Genomic DNA, 20815 nt, shown 5'->3' with positions numbered 1-20815 from the left:
AAGCAAAGAGGCAAGCTTTGCAGCATGCTCTGAACAAATTATTTGGGCTGTTTCAGATTAAAAAAGAATGAACTTCCAAGTCTAGAACTTCTCAAAAACCATCAATAAAACAATAAAAAACCCACCACCTTGTCAGCAGCTATTACCCTAGTTACACCAAAAAGCCTATTAACATGGAAATTCTTATAGTGTTCTTAATCTACATGATCATACACATAATTCAGCTAGGAGGAAAAGGCAATCTGTATGGGAGATATCCCATGTTTAAGGGCAGCTAGGTTCTGTAAGTTTTAAAGATAGTTAGGAAAATAGATAAATGAAAAGTAATATTCCTAAAAATACATTTTCATAGGTGAAAAAACTCTTAATATCAGTAGTATCTCCTGTTATTTGGCTGATTGCTTCTGTTTGTTATGTTTTTGTTTTGGCTAGTAGATTTTGTGCCTGACCACTCAGAAGAAGCCCCTTCCCCTTTAACAGTCCAGAAATGGAAGCTTAATGGGAAAGAATATTCTGTTTTCACCTCTCCAATTAGAATGTCAATCCACATTCTTGAGTTTCCACATAATAAAGACTTTTATTTATATAAAAGCAATGAGATGCAAAACAACTTCACAACTCCTACAAAAGTGAAGTATAAGCAAAAATATCAATTATGACTTGTACTCATAACTTTACAAAAGCATTTATCAGTTACACTGACTGCATAACTGCAGTTATAACAATCTCTTGCAAATATATGAAGCCTACTACATAGTCATATTTTACTTTGCCATCAGCATAAATCCATGTGACTCATTACCTTTTTTCTAAAGGTATGTTCTAAAGCAACACCAGGATACAGATACCAACAGAAAAGACAGATGTGTTAAAAGTATTATCAATATATCTCAAAATTATTAGAAAGACACATTATTTACTGTGTTATTCCTTGGCTCCTACTGCTGTAACTCTATTGCTGTTTATAAACTGAAAATTTTTTAAGCCTTAATTCAAACAGTTGATTTACTGTATTGGGTTGTACTGTATTGGCTGCATTTGCAGAATCCAAACTACTGAGCCATCTGCACCACAACTGCTTTCCAGGCTTTGTCTTTGTCAAAATCCTTTAAGGTATTATTGGAAACCTAAAAGTAAACAAATTTCAGACAAATGGAAACATGAAACAATGGTTTGGTTAAAAACTGAAGTTCAAGCAAATAAATATCTGAGAGAAGCTAGGAGAATGTAAACATGAATAGTTAGTCAGAGCTATTAAAATATTCTATGCATTGTAAATTGTATAGTTTTGTATATTGTATAGTATACATTTACGATATAAAACATAATACTGTAAACTGTATAATACTCGAGACATTTGGGTCAAAGAAACTTGGCCAAATTCCTATTTTAAACATGTTACTTAGGACATTTTTTCAAGATTTTTTCCAAAATGTGACTGAAAGCCCTAGCACCTTAATCTCTAAACCCAAAGCCAGAAGTAGCCCCCTACAGTCCAACTGAAGCAAGATTTATCTACATACATGCAAGCAAACTAAGGTCTTGCCCAAGAACACAGACTTCTAAGAAGCCAGAGAGACCTACAACTTCAGCTGTAACAATATTCGTGTGTTTCAATACTAAAAGGTAAGCAAAAAGGTTTTGCTTTTCTGGACAAAGTGCTCCTTTTAGCATTTAACTCTCACCAAACATCTCAGTGACTCACAAACTAGGAATACTTATGTATTATGTAAATAAACCCTGGAACAGATCTGTTTAGCCATACCATGACCTATGCTCTAAAATGTGACTTGCTGCAGTGGAAGTGCTGCTGTGCTTCATCTTTTATACAGAATGTAACTCTCGGGACACAGATCCAGAAAATAAGCCACCTACACCAAATGCCCCCAGCAGCCTGAGGGCACATAAATCTACACCTTCCACATTCTGTTACCAGCTGTATGATGACTTGACTGAATTTCAGTCCCTGCTCCCAATGCTTTCTATCCAGTGCTGTTTCAATGCAGATGCTCTTTCTAGAGCAGGGACTGAATCCAGCACTCTAGCGCTCATGCAGTAAGCATTCAGCTAACATGAGTTACTCTCTCCTAGTCTTTAAAGATACAGCACTTTGCTCTGTACAGCAGAGGTGAGGAAAGTCTAAGGGCTACCGTGCTGTACTAGGAGATGGATGTAGTTAACCTATGTGGGCTGAAGAAAGCTGGGTTCCATCAGTCCCTGAAATAGCACTCTAGCCCTGAATGACTACATGAAAAGTGGTAGCAGTAATATAATACTGGCACCACCATGCTCTAAAAAAAGTATGTGCCAAATCTGTGTCTGAAAGGATAGCTTGAACATGTAAGTGCAGGAGGGAAATGGAGGGAAATATAAATTCTGATCTTTATGACCAACTTTGGTAGTGTAATTAGGACACAGAGAGACCTGGGATTCCAGGCACCCTCCTCTGCACACTACTTCATACTGTCCAGCACAGATAGCCACTCACTCAGCTTGCGCATTGTTGTTCCTACGCTCCAGGTTCTTAACTCTTCCCATTCAAAGTTTAGGGACCTTAAGAGAACTAACTCGGCTTAGTAAATTCACTCCCCCACAGCAGGTCTTGGAAAGGTACAACTATATCGAACACTCTCATTCTATAGCCCAAAACTTCTGCTCACACTGAAAGGGTAAAAATCCATTCCTTTCTTAATAGATGGCTATCTCATTATTAGAACACGGTCATGCAAGGCCCATCATCTTTTCTGTAACTTCATTCTGACATATAAACAGCTACTATGGATCTGCATCCTGTGGAGTAGGGACTACCATTTTATCTTAGTACAATGATGAACCTCATCTCTAATTGGGAGTCCATACTACAAATAAGAACAAAAGGGGGCTTTAACATTACAACTGTTTTTCTCTTAACAGGACTTGTCACAGACATACAGATATTGTGTCTGTCATGCCCCAGTTATCGTTTAACCAGCAAAATATTATCTCTTTATTACAAAATTCACCAGTGCATTAACATCTTCACAGTTTTAAAGAGCAGCTTTTAATTGTGATCTGAATTAAGTAACACAAAACATTATCCAAAAAAAACTTTTAAAATACAGATTTTTAAATTTAACATGGGTATAAATACATACCTCTGTTGTTCTGTATTCCTGTTTTTTAACCTGTGACACTGTCCACGATGAATCATGTAGTTTCATTTTTGTCTTGTAATTTACACACTGTATTACAGTTCCAATAGTAAGGCATGCCTGAATTAGCAGCATCAACATCAGAAGCAACAGGAGTACATCATAAGATTGCTGAAAATAGGGACATGAATACGTTAACTACTTGAATAAAATATTTTCTGCCATTCTCACCCCATATTCTTGAGATTTGTATCTAGATTTCATTAACTCAAATTATAATTTACAGTTTATTTCAGCATGAAGCTTCAATTAAAATTTGAGTGCCTGAGTTTGCTCAAAGTAGAACAGATCAATAATTTTTAATAAAATGTTAATTTGCCAAATGATCTTTTCCTCTAGAAATAGAACAGAATTGAGGAAAGCATCCTCTGAAATATAAAGCCTCACTGTTGGTTCTGACCTGAGCAATGTCACAGCTATGCCTGGGCCTGGCCCTGTGCCTTGCTGGCTGCAACCTTGCCCTGCTGACCTGAATTCCTGGCTGACCTTGGATCTGCCTCACTACTATGGACTTGTCTGGCAATCACTGAACTATTGGCTGAACCTGGTTAGCATGGCCGGACCTGCCTTGTTTTTCTTTTTTTGGGTACTGCAGGACTGAACATCATCACAGATTGCTAAACACTTAGACGGTAAAGCCCTAGAAAGCTCTTCAGCAATACACTGGTAACACTTCATATGGAAATGCTTTAAGATTTGCAAACTTTTTTTCTTCTCTGCCCCAGGCCAGGCTTTGAATGAATCCAGGTGTAAGCTTACAATCCCAACTGTTGGTAGACATCCTAAGAAACAGAAAAATGTATTCTTCAAGTAAACCTAGAATCTTTCATTTATATACTACAAATTTATAAAAACCTCAAGGACGCCAGCATATTACATATTATTCTTACTGATTCTTTAGAATAATATCCCTTTTTTTTTAAAACTATAATTCCAGGGTGGCAATAGATTTAACATACTTAAAATTACATCATTAAATAAGAGTTTTTGAATAATTTCTGTAACATTTTATTCAATCTTTATAATGCAGTACCTTGTCTTCTTATACTTCCTAATTTATTCTTGTGTTGCTACTGTAATAGATAGATGTTAATTTTCCAATTGCATAAAAATACATACTTTAACAGCAGGTGGATAATTTTTAAAGATGTCAACAACTTGCATGATACTGAAGGATAAGTATGCAGCAGCAGTGAACAACAATGGAGAGGTAACACTGCTAATGGCAATCAGGACCTCAACCTAAAAAATAAAAGATAATAAATGTTAAATAAGAATAAGAACAAGTTAACACTTCAGTTTGTCAGCTATATCTCCTCGAAGTAAGCATAACAAAAGTGTGTAAAAGCATATAAGATCACACATATGAGACAAACATTAAGAGCCATCCATACTGCACAGAGATACAGAAGCAAGCTTTGAATAGACTAAGTTTCCTAGCCAAAACACTATTGTTTTGTAATTCATTTTCCATTTAATATGGATGACGGGTTTTTTGTTTGATTTTAAAAGTGCCTTTCATATGCAGATAGAGGAAGCAATACCCAGTTTAGAAAGCCAGTATAGAATTATCATTTATTGTTCAGTTTGTATGAAATAATGAGAATTAACAGCAGATATTGCAGACTTACAACCTAAAATAACTACGCAAATAAATTTGAGTGCTTTGAGGCAAATTTATTGCCATACAATAGCAGCTGAGTTTTCATTCAAATATCATCCCTACAGGATCAAATTCTGACTTCAGTTGTGGTCATGCATCATTACTGACTTAAATATGGTTGCATGATTATAACTTAAAACAGATGTTTTAAGGAGGCTTAACTACACATCTGGGACAGTCAAGGAATAAATACACTCTACTGAATATTCTTAGTCCTTGTTGCTAGTCATGCAGATGACAGAACAGAAGGGACCTCAGCTCAGGAGCATGAGAGCAGTTCTGGGCATACCATGTCAGGTATGTCATTTTCCTATCCATTCCAAAGGAACCAGTAACAAAAAACCCCAACAGTCCTCTGAATTCTTTTCTAGCACTGGTGGAATTAAGTCTCCAAAGGAACTACTCGATTTCTTTTCAGGAATATCAGCATACACTCATGCTACATATTTCTGTCACATTTTGTAGAAGTAACTGAAAACAAGTGAGCAAATATGAGTAGTGCCCACTATCACAGGCAGGCTTTCTTAGCATTATTCCACTCTAATGACAAAATCCAAGAATTACACACTTACCAGACATTTACTTGGATATTCAGCAGCTACATGACTTGCAATAGCACTTGGAAAGCACTAAACAAAAAAGCATAACAATATTTACCTGCTTGAAAATTACAAAAATTACAATTGAGTTACAGTGATTCCCACTAGTCACAGATCGCATCCTAAATTTCCTGAAAAGGTAAAACTGTATAGACTTATTATGACAGTATTAGGAATCAATTATTGAAATGGAGATAAAACCAATCTTCATTTAATTTGCATTTAACAAGTATCATGTATTAAACCTACACATGCTCAAATATGATAATCCTCAAAACTTGACACCTCTACATAAAAACCTAATGAACCCTACTGAACTTTGTTAATTCTGAATGCTGAAAAACTTGTGATCTTTTTCCACTTCATGCTGAGGGATTTTCCAGACATGGGAGCCATATATAAACCTAACGTTCATTGTCTTCTTTCTCAACGGGTTCAATTTGTGGCAAGCAGGGTAGCACAGCATCCTTTATGAATCCACTGCTCCTAGGTACAGGCTGTAACTTGTGACAAGGGTTACCAATCACAGTCTCAGGCTTTTAAGACAGTTAAGGCTGACAGGCTAAAGATGATGTTCTAAGGATTCTACCATGCTGAAACTAAACTCAACTTTTTATTTTGCAGCCTGAAATATTCTAAAACCTAAGACTTATTTGACAAAACACTTTACTTCCAATACCCTTGTTTTATTACTCATTTCCATTTTACCGAACTAAGGACTGAAAACGTATCAGAACATTTTATAAGAACCAAAGTATTGTAAATCAAAATAGAACAAGCATATTGCATAAATATATTAAGTATATTGAAGCGCTAATTCATTTGCTAAGCAGCAATTGCCATTTAGTATTAGGGCCAAATAAGTATTCCAGTAGGGAGGGCAAAAATAAAAAAAAAATTAAAAAAAAAAAAAAATCAAAGACATTGTTTTAAAAGAGTACCTTCGTTTTGCACTACTTACAGCAACTAAGATCCAAAAGAATGTTACTGAAAGATATGGACCTGAGACTAGAACATCCATATTCAAAGCAATTATTCCACCAAATACTGATGAAATTCCAATAATCACCTCAATTACCTAAAACAAAGAAGAGCACGCAAATTATTAACAGTGCATTTGAACACCAAATTTCCTATTTGCATATAGAAAGGAACTCACTGGAAGGAAAAAAATGCATTTATGCTATTAGCTATGCATGAAGTCAATGTTTTTCAGATCTAAAATATTGCAAAACCCCAGCTGGCTTAAGTGAAAACAAGATCAGCTTCATTATACATATTTATGCTCTCATTTATTAGCTCCACTGAACAACAGTTCAGTTTACACTATTTATCCTTCAGTCATTAAGTAGTCTCCTTCCTATTATACACAGCAGTTATCATTTATCTTGCAATATTCTAAAAGGAAATATTTTAAGATATATCTCTCATTTCTGTTTTTATTCTTTCAGCTCTTACCTACACTGATCCCTTCATGGCTTTAAAGAAGCTTAGGACTTAGAAACATAAAGGAACAAATGGATTTAATGAAAGAAAACAATACTTTTCTTACTGAGTATGACTTCAGAATTCGAGTAGGAAAGCTGACATTGCTCAAAACAACGGTACTGTCATGTGCAGTATTCTAGAGGTGAATAAAAAAATCATGATCAAAAAAACCACACAAAGCAATACATTTCTTTCTAATATCCTGTACAACTTGTACCTGTTACAGGTCCTAACGGTGCCATGCAATGTCTGGCTGGCCCATCAGAGCTGGCAGTGACACACCACAGTGTTCGCTAGTGTCAGACCACATCACTCACATTAAAAACAAATGAGGTAGTCCCAGATGAGCTGTTACACAACCACTGTTCAACAATGAAACATGGTCACCTTGTCTCCCCTTTCCACCTTCAAAATACATACTTTCTTCCTGAGCCTTCAGATTTTACTGATGTGGATAAACAGTAACTGAAGGAGGACAGTACACTACACGACTTTATCTAGCAAGCAATACTTCTACTGGAACACAAAATGGCACAGCACATTTGCTTCATTAGTACCTAAAAGAAGTACTGTTGTAGAAAAATGAGGGTGGGATTTGGGAGAGTACTTGTGACTAAAGAAAATCTTATCTATAGCCCCAAATCCTGAAGCCAATATTCGTTGTCCAGATACCACCAAACTGGCATACTTGACGAATACTTTCTCCACCTCAAGCTTCAAAAAGGCATTGCTTGCACACATAAAAATCACAGTATTCTAATGTTTTATACATCATTAAGTTTTGTTCTACAAAACAGAAATAAAACATTTGCCATGCCTGTTCATAAGATATTCAAACAACCCAGTGCTGTATAATAGCAACAGTTCATTTTGCAGAGGGCCCATTGCACTCTTAAAGATAGAAGAGGCTATTACTGTTTAGTACGGTACTTTTATTTATTGTTCAAATCTAGTTTTACCATGTAATATGAAGTTATATACGGGAGTTGCCAGTAACTTGTCAATGTATGTAATACAGGAAAAATCAAATATTTTCTAACACCAAAAAAAAAAAAAAAAAAAAAGACATTTTTAATCCGTAAGGGTACCTACTTTCTTTCTCATACAGCACTCTTCAGTAGACCTAGCTGAAATTATTACAGTGGTTGCCATGAAGATTTCCAGCAGAATAAGTAGAATCAAGTTGAAATTTATCTGCCAATAAAACCCCAGACATAAATGAGTTACAACTTCCATACTAAAAATAAAGGAGGGGGTGGGTTCTAGCAGGATGCAGCAGGCTATTTTCTGTGACATTTAGACATTATTAATTAGATATCTTGTTAACCTTTTTCTTGGTTCTTGATTAATTTCTAGGACAACACTTAGTTGTCTACATGATACTCAGAATGCCTAATCTAAGAAAGAAACATTGCTTTCATTTATGGGAACGTTCTGCCTGAAGATTTTATCACTGTCTTCCAGAAGAGCACTTAATGACAAGAGGGTGATTGCTGGGTACGTTTGCATTTTGCAGGACCTTCCCTGTGAAACCAGAACACTGCAGCAAATCATGGAAGATTCACAGGAACAGAAAGAGGACAAATAAGACCAAGCCTAACTAGCCCAGGAGCTAAGGCAATCCACTGAGGGAGGGAAGGAGGGCCACAGGCTCCCAGCCCCTATGCTGCAATCCAAATGGTGCAATACAATGTCTAATGCTGAATGAAAACACAATCCAAAGACCTGGGCCAAGACTCCTATGTGCTCTACCTAGTGCTAGTAGAGCACTGATGAACACTCTTTGTGGTTTCATAACTCTTGCAGGTCTAACAGACTACATTATTGTGTAAAAACATGGATGCTGTCAGTCCTCCTGCCATTGCTCATCTTCAAGAGACAAATTAGTGAATGTAATACTTCACATTTCTCTTTGGTTCCTTATTGCCTCATGAAAAGAGGTAGATACCTACTCTACATGGGCTGAATCATTTCCTAGAGGCATGCAAGTTAGGCAGAGTGGATCTCCCTCCGTCTTCAAAAACACCATGTTTTTCCACTGGCAGCCCAAGAAAACATTTGGTGGTTAGGTCAGGCCATTGGGCAAAGTACCAAAAGTTCAGGGAGAACTGACTCCATTCAGAACCTATACAATCACAGCAAACCATTGTTCAATGACTTAGAAAAGAATTATATTTTTACCTTATGTCAGACCTGCTTTGTAGATGATCAAATCTCAGTTTTTCTCTGACACGTATCTTGCAGCGCATGTTTTTTGAAAAAGATTATAAGTAGCAGATTTGAGAGGCTTTTTTGGGCACTGAAATTCATCCTTCTCAGGAAATCATAATTGGAACTATGTGCCTTGCAGTACACAACAGACTGTACAGTTGTACTAGAGCCACAAACAGCAATAAATGTCATAGTGGTAAGCTTCTAGGGAAAGTGCTAGCATAAAGAATAAAGACATTATTTGGCAAAAGAAGATGTGTCAAATGTGGCCTGCAGAACAATTTAATCGAGCCCATAAATTCCCATGATTTGGACATGTTCTGACACATACTGCTGGTACTGACGTGGGCTGGCAAGGCCACACTGTGCACTGCAGTGCCAAGTAGATGTACAAGTTTAAGTCCAGAACCAGTGTAACTACATTGATGGACTAGCTCATTTAGTGCTAGCTCATTTAATGCTATAAGTAGTAAATGACAGAAATTGAAAAAGTAATAGTAAATAAATTAGATACTTTAATTTAACTTTTATCTTTCCAGTATGTTTTTTCTGGTATGACATGTCTAGAATATCAGATAGAGCCTTCCACTCATAAAATCAGTTCAATGTCCCTAGACCAAAGTAAAAATATCTCATCTCCAGTTTTGGAGTTTAGGTGGTTTTGTTTTTATTTTTTAAACGGAAATACAGCTAAAGCTAGAAGTAAGTACTTTTTTATACCATCTGTAACAATGGGAAATTCAATGTTAGATTTCTAAGCACTAACGAAAATTCTCTCTACAACTACCACTGTACATAAGATCTATCAACAGATGGAGAGAACCAAATAAGCTGTGTTCCTAATCCTCTTCCATGACTAAAGAACATGCAAGTGCAACTGGGTAGAAAGTAGTAGATTAGTACAACCTGAATCCAACTTGCTCTGAACCTGCAGCAGGTATTAAAAACATGGTTCACTGAAACTGTATGAAAGGGTTGAATTAATTTCAACATTAAATAATTTAAAGTTCAACATAGTTGCTTAAATGCATACTTTTAACACGATTTAAGAGATCTTACAGATGTTTCAAGACATCTGCACAGGTCTGACAAATAATGACAGATGACCTAAAGGAGACATGCCCTCTTGGATCAGCAGGTGGAGCAAGGCAGGACAAGCCAGCACATCCCTAATGGAGACACTTACGGTTAGGCAGCTAAATCTACACTCCAGTATCTGTGTGCACCCACATTGCCTACACTTCCACTACTGTCAGTAGAGACCTAGTCTCTACAGACAAGAGAGGGAACCCCAAAAGCTACTTGGCCAACCAGTCACTAGGAGTGGAGTTCAATTATACTGGCTGCTAGTGCCATATGAAATACTCAAGCATATTGAACGTGCCTGCATGAATGGGATGTAAGACACAGGACTGGTAGGAGATTCTCACCCATCCAGAGTAGAAGCAGCAGTCAGGCAGAATATCTCACAGCACTTTTAAAATAAGAGACGTCTAAGTTCAGGCCACGGAATCCTGCCTTAGCCATCTGTGCTGAGGCAACAAGATTGTATGGCAGGGTCCCAGCGACTGGATCATCTCAACTGTAATGGAGGTACACTCAACTCGCAAGGAGACAATAAATGTATGTACTCAGTTTGGAGTTAATTTGAATCCTGTTCAAGCTCTGAACGCTTTCAGTTGCAGTGGCCAGCGTGCATGAGATTCCACTCATTTTTGTCCATCAGGCTTCCTACTCCAAGAGCTGGGAAGGAACAGAGTGGCAGCAGTGGCAGTTTGCATCTTTGACACATCATATCCTTCCTGTTAATAGTGTACTAACTACAGAACTGCACCCTACTGGAGTGGTGTCACACAGCCACAGTCTAGGACATGGCTTGTACCTTGCATTCCATTTATCCATCTAAAGGAATTTCATAGAGTTATCCATCAACATGAGTAACACTAATGAAGTATTACTCAGGTCCTTTATAAAGGGGGAGGAGGGCGGGTTAAATGTGAATTGTCTTAATTGGATAAACTTATCTTTTTTTATGAGTCTTACTGCCTTTAAACTACTGACAGTGATTTTGCATCAGACCTAGTATTATTTTCTTGTGCAGTTTCCCATGGGGGGGGGGGGGGAAATACATATGATGATGAAAGAACAGTTAAAGAGATGGTATTCTACATTTTCTTTGTACCACATGGGTAATGAAAACAGCTGGCAGTGAGCTGCCAAACAGTGAGACTGTCTCACTGAAACAGTATCCTTCAAAGAGGAGAGCAAGTCAGCACCATGAATAACTTTTAAGACAGAAAGGTTCAAAACAGCTTCAGAGCCAGCTTTGCACACACTGTTATCCTGACTTATCTTTATTCAGTGATCAACGACATAGTATGGACATGCAATAGGCAAGTGAAAAGAATTAAAACCATGTAACCAAGGATGTCATGTGGATATTATTGTAGATAACTAACATTTGGCAAAGAGAGAATTTGCCTTGTTATAAATTTAATGTTTGTCACTTAAACTTTTCCAGTCTAATATAATCTCTTTTTTCAAATTGTTTGATCAGCCTTGAAAGTACAAAAGCTGTTAATATTTAATAATAGAAAATGCAAATTTTTATGCAATCTAAAAACTACTCACTTCAGAAGTATGCAACTAAAGTTAAGCTCTTACACACAGGGCCAGCTCCAAGCGTCTCAAGAACATAAGCAAAATTGATTTTGTCACATTGGGGCTCATGACAAAATAACTATTTATTGTGGTGGCAAAATGAGTCCCCTGGGCCCACCTTTCCTGGGCAGACATAGCCTTCCACTGTTACGACAGCGCTGTGATACTGTCTACCAGGGGAAGGGGATGCAAAGGGTCTGGCAGTCTCCAGTCACACTTCTCTGCTGTTTTCTTTCAGAATGCTTGGACTGGTTTCTAATATTTGAACTCTCTACCAAGAAAAGAAGGCAAAAGGCAGTACCCCCGTGTCTTGTACATAATTCATTCATCCCCAACAGCCTAAAACACTTGAGGGGGCAAATGCAAGAGTGAACTGCTACACTAGCAATAAGCTAGCAAAGGCTGTGCAAAGAATTGACTGGTGTAAACTGTCCTGAGATACACACAGAACCTAGGGGGCCATGACATTGTCCCATCAAACACAGGGCAAAACTGCCCACATCTAAAGCCAGTACTACTTGAATTCAAGTGATCTGACTGTCCAGAGTCCTAAATCTCCACAGCTCCGACCGACTGCAGTACTCCATCTCTCTGAAAATTGGGCCAGCTACACAGAAATGTGAAGCTAGACTTAGTTACCCAATTTAAAAAGCAGGTTTGTAAGTATTGGCCTAATATACTGCACTTTCTAAGGGGAAGTAAACACAGTTAATTTGAAAGCTCAACATCTGTGAAATCTGGAGCTAACCAGATATTAAACTAACATAGATAACTCCAAAGCAAACTCCATCTCTGCACTGTTTTTCTGTTAGAAAAGTCTTTTGTTACTAACACTAATTCAGATCTGCTATATTATTATAGGGAGCTATTATTACTGCTGAGCATTTAGTATCACAACAGCTGATATGATGGGGGAGAAGAACTGAACAACAGCACATGAGAACAGTCATTAACCTTCATACGAAATGTATGACGTAGTTGAGTACTGCTATTCTGTGATAGTCTATTATGAACATTCATCAACGATAATACCTATTGCTATGCTATTTACTCATACATGTAATATTCTTATGTAGTACAGAGGTCTCGAAATATTTTACTATAGCAAAAAAAAACCAAAACCACCTTATAGTTCTACTGTTTGGCTCAGACTACCAAAGACAGATGTTAAAAGGTTGTGTCTCAAAACCAGCGAACTTTTCCCAGCATAAAATATGTGTGCTTCAAATGATGTAACTGTTGCATTCTCTTTGTTGATGATGTATAAAAAAAATGTTCATCAAAAGTTTCTTTCCTGGTGGCCTCACAAGCAAAACTATGCATTGAAGAAGGTCCAGCAAAGGATTGTACTTAATCTGATGATGAAATGTCCTAGAAGTAGAACTGTTTGGGACACCTTCTCATTTCAGTAAAATTCAACCCTAAAAACTGGCTAATCTACAGATGAGCTACTAATTAATTTTCAATTTTCTCTTCTGACCCCGCTCTTTCAAAAAAAAAAAAAAAAACCCCGAAAAAACCCAAACAAAAAACCCAACAAAACTTGCTACAGTCAATAGAAAAATAAACAGTCAGTTCATCAAACTGGATCACATTTGAAGATCTAATTCATGTTTTCGAACTTTGAATACAAGACAGGAAAATCATTTCCATATTAATCTCCTCTAAGTTAGCTATACTGTGCATCTTTTAGCCATATAAGTTTTCATCTCCAATGTCAACTTTCCAGTCTTGTCTTACTCAGAAAAGTAAAGTTACTGCTAGATGATCTCTCCTCACAGACTAAGTGGGAATACTCAGGTATTGACAACAATTTAATTACATTTGATTCCCCCCCCCCTTTTTTTTTAACAAAGATAAATGTAGCATTAATTAGTAATTGTTTTGGTAACTTACATTTATAGCTGATGGATTAAGGACAAGTTTGCATCCAAACCAAATTAAACACGTTGTTGTAACAGCAAATGTAGAGACGAACAGAATCTGAAAATTAGGTATCTGAAAAACAGTTTCAGAATGGGTTTCTCATTTTAATTGGGGGGGGGCATATAACTGCCAATAAAATCTTATACTTACCACATTAATTTTATTCCTTGCTATAGCAAAGCTCACAACTGCTGAAGGAATACACTAGGAAAATTAAAAGAGAAGACTAGTGGGATATTCTGCACAAAGAATTTTATATATATTTCTATACATGTAATTTATTTGGTCTGAATTCATATTTCAGTTAACTTAGACAAACAGATCAGAAACTCTGAGGAAAGTCTGTCACTCTTGTCTGAGCTCATTAATTACAATCGGTATCTGAGGATTACAAGAGGTTTAAATATGCCTTCCATATCCCTCAGTTCTGACTAGCTACCCAGCACAACGTGATGAGTAAAGGAAAGAAAGAAAGTCTTTCATGAGGCATTTCATGCCTTTGTTAGTTTAAATTAACTCTAGAAGGCCTGAGAACCTTGAGCAGGAAAAGAAAAACACTGCTACTCCCAAACTGGGCCTCCACATTCTTTTAAACAGACAAAGTCATGGTTGTGTAAGCTAAAATTTGGCCAGTCTCAACACAGTTCTGAAGAACTTCGTTAAAACTGATCTGTTGAGTCAAATGACACTTTAAGAATTGTGCCTGGGATCTCCACTATGTTCACCAGCAACTGTGTTTCTATACTTAAGGACAGAGCTAAATGGGAAAATCATGCATAAAAGAAAAGTTTCACAAAGTAATTTCTCTATCCCTTAGCAGTTCCCCACCACAACAGATACGGTACCATTACAGTTCCAACTCTAATTTACACAAATACATAATGTTACAACATCCTAATAAGGAAAATAAAAATATACTCAACTAAAACTATTAAAAATGATTCATTATTTAACATGGAAACATGTAACAAATGCTGCATTTCTTTACTAATTACCTTTTCATACACCTGAATGCTGATGGCTTAACAATGGAACCACTGTAACTAGATTAATATTGACATTTAAAATTCTTGGCAGCACTTCCTTAACACCTAAATTACCTGTATTTAACATCATTAAAACATCCTTTTATGTCCTGGATGCCTAGAGTCTCTAGAACACTGCATGACTATGTTTAAGCAACTGAATCCTACTACTAGTCAAGATGGTTAAAAAAGTCTACAGAGCAATTCAGCTTATGCTAAACTAGACACTTAGTGGTTAATTGGCTATGCAGCTCTCTAGGCTCTTCCAACTATATTGACTCCATTATCTATAGTAGGAGCTGTAACACCTTGCTCACATACAGACACCCAAATGTATACATCTTCACCCACAGCAAGCCATTCAAACCCAACGTGATAACCTTCTGCATCTACCAGATCTTTGGAAATTCCCCATAAATACAAAGTTCAAAGAGACAAGACTTGGGGCAAAAAAAGAGGCATCTCAGTAACTAACACTAATGTTGCAGATACTACCTTCAAAAACTGCTTCAACTTTATTTTAACACCTCTAGCAGAAACATAAGCGACAACTCATTCACAGAGAAACTCCTGGAACTTGTTTGTTTAAAGTAAAGCATTAGTCTTGCAGCTAATTTAAAACAAATCTACAAGTCAAGTTGCGAAAATAACAATGACAGAACAGAATCCTGCCATGAACAAAGCAAGTACATCATACTTATCTTATGCACGTAGATCTAAAGTGTAGATTAAGCATATATAATACAGTAAAAAATATGAGTCTTAAAAATATAGTAAAAAATACTGGACTTCAGAAAATGTCAGACATCTTTAACGCATATTTTACTAATAAAATAATAATATTCAAGAAAATTTAGTCTGCTTCAGTACTTGGATATTATGGCAAAATAAACTTAAAAAGTAATACTTTGAAATACAATCTGAAATACATTCTGATAGCATTTAGCCAGGAAATTCCCTAAATAGATAACAATGCAAATTTTCTTAAATCAAGCACACAAAAACTGTTCATGCAGATAACTACTGCATGCCAGTGGTGAGCTGGTTAACAAAAATAGTAGCACAAACCAGCTGTCTTTATGACAACCATTACTCCCTTAACCATGGGATTAAAATGCATTTAATGAACTGTTAAATAGAATTAAATCTTCCATGAAGAAAGTTAGTAGTAAAAAGACAGACAGAATAAAAGACAATAAACCCACAAAAAATATTTACTATTGATCTTGCTGTCAAACAGCCACAGCAAATAATTAAGAATGCTTACTGAACCTGCTGCACAACGTAAATAATCCATTTCAGATGGAAAAATATTTCCCAGATATAGTGAAAATCCAGAAGTAATAAGGAGGCAAGTCTGCAAAGCAACAAATAAGATAATTTAATATGAATAAAACTATTTTTTAAAAAAAAGCAACTAATCAGATAGAAATCAGTAACTCCTTTCAAATTAAGCTACTGCTGAACACTTAATAATGCAGTCTATGTCTGAATAATGTTGAAGAAAAATATCAAAACATGCTGAGTTCTGAAGATGATGTTTTTCTGGTTACCAACACTTAGTACCGAACAACATAATCATGTTTGAATCAAGCATTGTGCTCTGACTTGGCAAATACCTAATAAAATGCTCAAAAGGTAATAGCAGTGTTCGGTAGTAAAAATGTTTCAGAAACCTCAACTAAGCCTCTACTTTGCATTCTCTGCTTGGCGCCACCAACATTCATTATGTGTATGGGCTGCTGGGCAATTACCAACTAGAACACAGTAACAAAAATAATATTAGGATACACTGATAAAGATTCCTACACCTACATTCCTGTCTCCCTCCAAACTCTCTTCCTGCTTTGGTCCAGTGGCACACCCATAAATGTTCAAGTCCTCCTGTTCCCTTGCTAACTATTCCATTTATTTCATAATTATCAGAGTTACACTCTCAGCAATAAACGATTAGTGTATTCTACTAACATTTTTTCTTTTTGCTTGTTGCTCCTCTGAGTAGGCATTTCTTTGAAGGGGCTGGGGAAGATGACAGACAGAATGGCTCTTTTGTTTTATTGGGGCATTTTTTTCATGTTACAAAATTATGGGGGTCTTTAAAAAGTCCTTCTCAAAAAATAACAGAAAATAAGGATAGCGTATGTGCATGTATAAGCACACACACAGAGAGTTCTGGCAGACTGAAAGAACAGTATTTATAGAACACAACTTGAAATTTTGCTTGAAGCATATTGAATTGTTCCTGCACAAGAACAGCCCATACTGGCAGCTACTTTGATGTCACTCTACGGTTTGCAACTGCTCCCTGAAGTAGACAGTTCTGTTCAGTGTGACGTCTGTTGCTCAGCATACAGACTTTCCTTTCTGGACACTGTCTTTCAGAAGAGTTGAGAGACATGAACCACTATAATACTTGGGAGAAAAATCTAATTGGAATTTATTGGATTAGCTTATTAATAAAACTGCATTTTCATTTATCCATAAAATTCATGCTTCTTGATAATATGACTTCAGCAAATGATCAGTAAACATTAATATCTTCAATCATTCACAACAACTCAGTAAAAAGGAAAAAATTAATTAAAAGACAGTTGTCCTTTTTGACAATTAATTTTGAGAAAATTTAATGCAAAGAAAGCCAGCTCTTCTTTTGCTCTCTTTTTATGTAACAGTACATATGAAAGGAAATCCAAGTTTTGCAGATTGTCAGAAAGGAAAAAATTTTCAGCTGTTTCCATGAAAATAACGCAAGGCTTTTATTCACTGTGAAAAAACACGTAATTACCACATTAACAGTGAAACATTTTTAGCTCTTAATAAAAATTACTCTTCAAAACACACAAACTGACAGAAAAAGAAAAGATCAAATTCTAATTGCTATAATGAACTTTAATTAACTTGGCTCAGAACATGAAGAAGCATATGACGTACATGCAAGATCAGTGTCCTATGATTCTAGCAGTGACACAAAAATTCAAATCACTGTGACGTTCATGTAAGAAACACAAGTATACACCTCCCTACATGAAGATTCTACCAAATAACTACATGATTATTGAACCTTGACAGATGAATGTGGCAGTTAAGTACGACACTTATTTTTAATGCCAAAACACTATTAACAATTAAAAATATGTTAAAAGAATGCATACGATGAGGACACTTTACATTCTTTACCAAAAGGCACTGCTTATACATACATATGGGTTGATATTTACCACTACCATAGTTATTCTATGTTTATGCTATATGATTAATATTAAAGATAAAAATCAGCCTTTGTATAGCATCTTTGATTAGTGCAGAATTATCCAAAGAATACTGTTAGTCAATTAAGTGTTACATTCTAAATTTGTTAAATGTTCTTTTCTGTACAAATATTTATATTCAATATTATCAGTGATGAAATTCTGAGTTCCCAAATGATGTGAAACAGAACAGCTTACTACGCACTGAGACATTACCGACATTTTCAGATTTTGTATCATTTAAAGTACTTACTCCCATCAGCAAAGAAAAGATCCATGTTCTGTAACTAAAGCAAGGATGCAGCCTCTTTGATAGCTGAAGGTCACTGGATTTGATATCTGGTATATAATTTCCATTCTCTTGCTTTCCCCGCTCCAAAGTTGGCATCCTGTCATAGCTAAATTCTTCTCTGTAACCTTCTTCCCTGGTCATAACACTTCACAAAGGCAATTAATTAATAATAATGGAAATGCAAATGATGAAGAAAAACCAAAAATATAATTTAGTTCCTTCACATACTCAGATCAGTGCTCAACTATGATTTTGTCTATTTAAGATAAAATAAGTAAAAGCAATATTTAGTAATGAGCTGTATTTACATTTCAAAATACGTAAGCATTCTAACAACTTACTTGCATACAGTAAGTAAATTACATCTTATAGCCACAGTTCATAATAATACAGTATAAATACCAACAAAATGAAAGTTTGTGTATCTATGATACCTCAACAGACTTTTATTTCAAGATCTCAGAACCATTTTTGGAGGTGTTTAGTTTGAGTGTAACTCTATAACCAAAGCTTTTTTCTTTTTTCTTTTTTTTTTTAATTCTAGGACAGAAAAGATATTTAAACATGTTTGGATATTAACTTCCATTTGATCTTAACATTTCTTATCAGGTATCTAAAATGACAGACTTCACTATGAGTCCGATGAACTCATATACTCACAATAACTCAGCTACAGCAAACTGTTTCTAATTTACCCAGTATCAAGCATTTCTCTTGTTCACTTAGCCCTTTTTTATTCATCTCACTGCTTGCCAATCTGTTCAAATACCTGGAGAAGTATCTTATAGTAGAATTAAGTTATTGCAGATTTTTCAACAGTTAAAAACCTTCATGCTTACCTTCAAATGAAAAGTTAATTGTCAGTTTAAAACAGTCTTGTGAACACAGCTGCCTGTGCACTTTGTGATATTCTCACCGTTCAGTGAGTCATGCTGTCTTTGAAAAGTTCTCCCTTACACTTTGGCTTTCAACAACATCTATTCAGATATGGAACAAAAGCACAGCAAAAACTTCAGCTAAGCCAGGGAACAGGAAAATGCCTCCTGAATTTTAATTAACAGAACACACTAGAAAATGACTGTACTACATTCTCATAGGGCTGCTTCCAAATCAGACCAACAAATAAAAAAAGTTTCAAGTCTCTTTTTTATTTGAGTACTACCCCTTACTTGGCATCTTAAATAAAACCCTCCTCATAGTTTACCAGTTTTAGTTATTATAATAGCCAGTGATAACAATATTCAACAATCTAGTTCTTGTTTCAAAAGAGCAAAAGCTACTTACAATGCAGTACTCTCCTAGAATAAACTACAGATAAAAATTCAAGTATTCAAGTATCCCAACAAGTTTGGGAGGTTAGAAAGTTAGAGGTTAGAAATCTGTCAAGAATATTATCTCCACTGTAGAACTCTTCTTCATCTTTTTGTACTAACCCTAGTTTTCTAGAGCGTTCAGATAAACCCTGCACACTTCAATCGTGCTGACATTCATACTTACAGAACACCATGATGACTAAACCACATATTTTAAATCTAGCAGGCAGCAGTGACATGCAATGCCAGCATACATTGGATCCAGTCCTCCTGCTTATTAGGCAATGAAAAAAAAAAAAAGCTTTTATCTTGAAGATGTTGGCACCTTGACAGCTACAGCAATGACAGGGACTTTTGTCTGAACTTTAAACACTCTTGTAACCAAGACACAATTAAATCTTCAGTACTCTGAAGGGCATCACCTTTAAAGTATGCTAAAAAACCTTCAGAACAGCACTACTTCTCAGTTTGTACGGACTGCAGATTTTGCTCTTCTCATAATGTCAGCCAATACTGAAAGAATATTGAAGTGTTACAGTTGTTTTAATAGACTGAAACATGGAAATTAATACACCATACGCAGCACTAGACACAGCTGTAAAACTGTGTTAGAAAAGGAGGAGAAAATAGAATGTGTAGCCAAGCAAAACTGTCTTAAGTAATTAAGCCCTTCTGTTCCTCTGTTCACAGAGGAAACACTATGCAAATATTTCCATTATCTGTAACTTTTCAAAGACTATGGTTTAATGGAAAATGGGTAATACTTCACATCTTTTTCAATGAATGCTAGGTACTGGTTTGCTCTAACACAAATCACCATAGATAAAACCAGGATCATATTTTATCTCTTTCCACCAATTGAGGGAGATGAACTTATTTCTTACACAAAATTGGTGAGATATTCAGGTATTTACTTGACCTAATCTCTTTGAATAAAAAGAATTTATAAAGTCCTGCACCACTGAACAGAGCAGGGCTCAAACCCTAGAAATTCTTATTTGCAATTCCAAGTGTTTCAGCCAGTATCACACCTGAAAGCTCCCTCTCTCAAGCATGGCAGGCACTACAGTGTTTCCTCAAGTTATGTTGAAATTCCTTCTGTCCCTTTTCCTGTGCACTTCTCAGTATTTGCTGTTTTCCTTTTTTGCACAGAGGTTCACAACACACTTACTGTATCCTCTGCATTTGGCATCAGTGT

At 36.0% G+C, this 20815-nt stretch overlaps 1 protein-coding gene across 7 annotated transcripts; it reads right to left on the bottom strand.

The window, feature by feature from the left end:
• Nucleotides 1-557: 557 nt before the first annotated feature.
• MLC1 (modulator of VRAC current 1) lies at nucleotides 558-19895 on the bottom strand. 7 transcript variants are annotated; one of them, XM_052790583.1, is made up of 13 exons: nucleotides 19802-19895; nucleotides 19144-19281; nucleotides 18266-18449; nucleotides 16032-16121; nucleotides 13890-13943; nucleotides 13710-13811; nucleotides 8034-8135; nucleotides 7006-7077; nucleotides 6415-6531; nucleotides 5427-5483; nucleotides 4311-4433; nucleotides 3135-3302; nucleotides 558-1127 (listed from the first exon to the last, which is right to left on the bottom strand). In XM_052790583.1, exons 3-13 carry the CDS (start codon nucleotides 18443-18445, stop codon nucleotides 1053-1055), a joined length of 1140 nt encoding a protein of 379 aa, XP_052646543.1. In that variant the 5' UTR covers nucleotides 18446-18449; nucleotides 19144-19281; nucleotides 19802-19895; the 3' UTR covers nucleotides 558-1052. The 7 variants fall into 7 exon arrangements, with proteins under 7 accessions (XP_052646543.1, XP_052646544.1, XP_052646546.1 ...); XM_052790584.1 differs by lacking the exon at nucleotides 13890-13943 and having other exon boundaries at nucleotides 13710-13796; XM_052790586.1 differs by lacking the exon at nucleotides 16032-16121.
• Between the last annotated feature and the right edge of the window lie 920 nt (nucleotides 19896-20815).

The sequence above is a fragment of the Harpia harpyja genome, chromosome 6 (genome assembly GCF_026419915.1).
Source record: "Harpia harpyja isolate bHarHar1 chromosome 6, bHarHar1 primary haplotype, whole genome shotgun sequence".
Classification (NCBI taxonomy): Eukaryota; Metazoa; Chordata; class Aves; order Accipitriformes; family Accipitridae; genus Harpia; species Harpia harpyja.
This window is presented reverse-complemented; position numbering and strand designations above follow the sequence as displayed.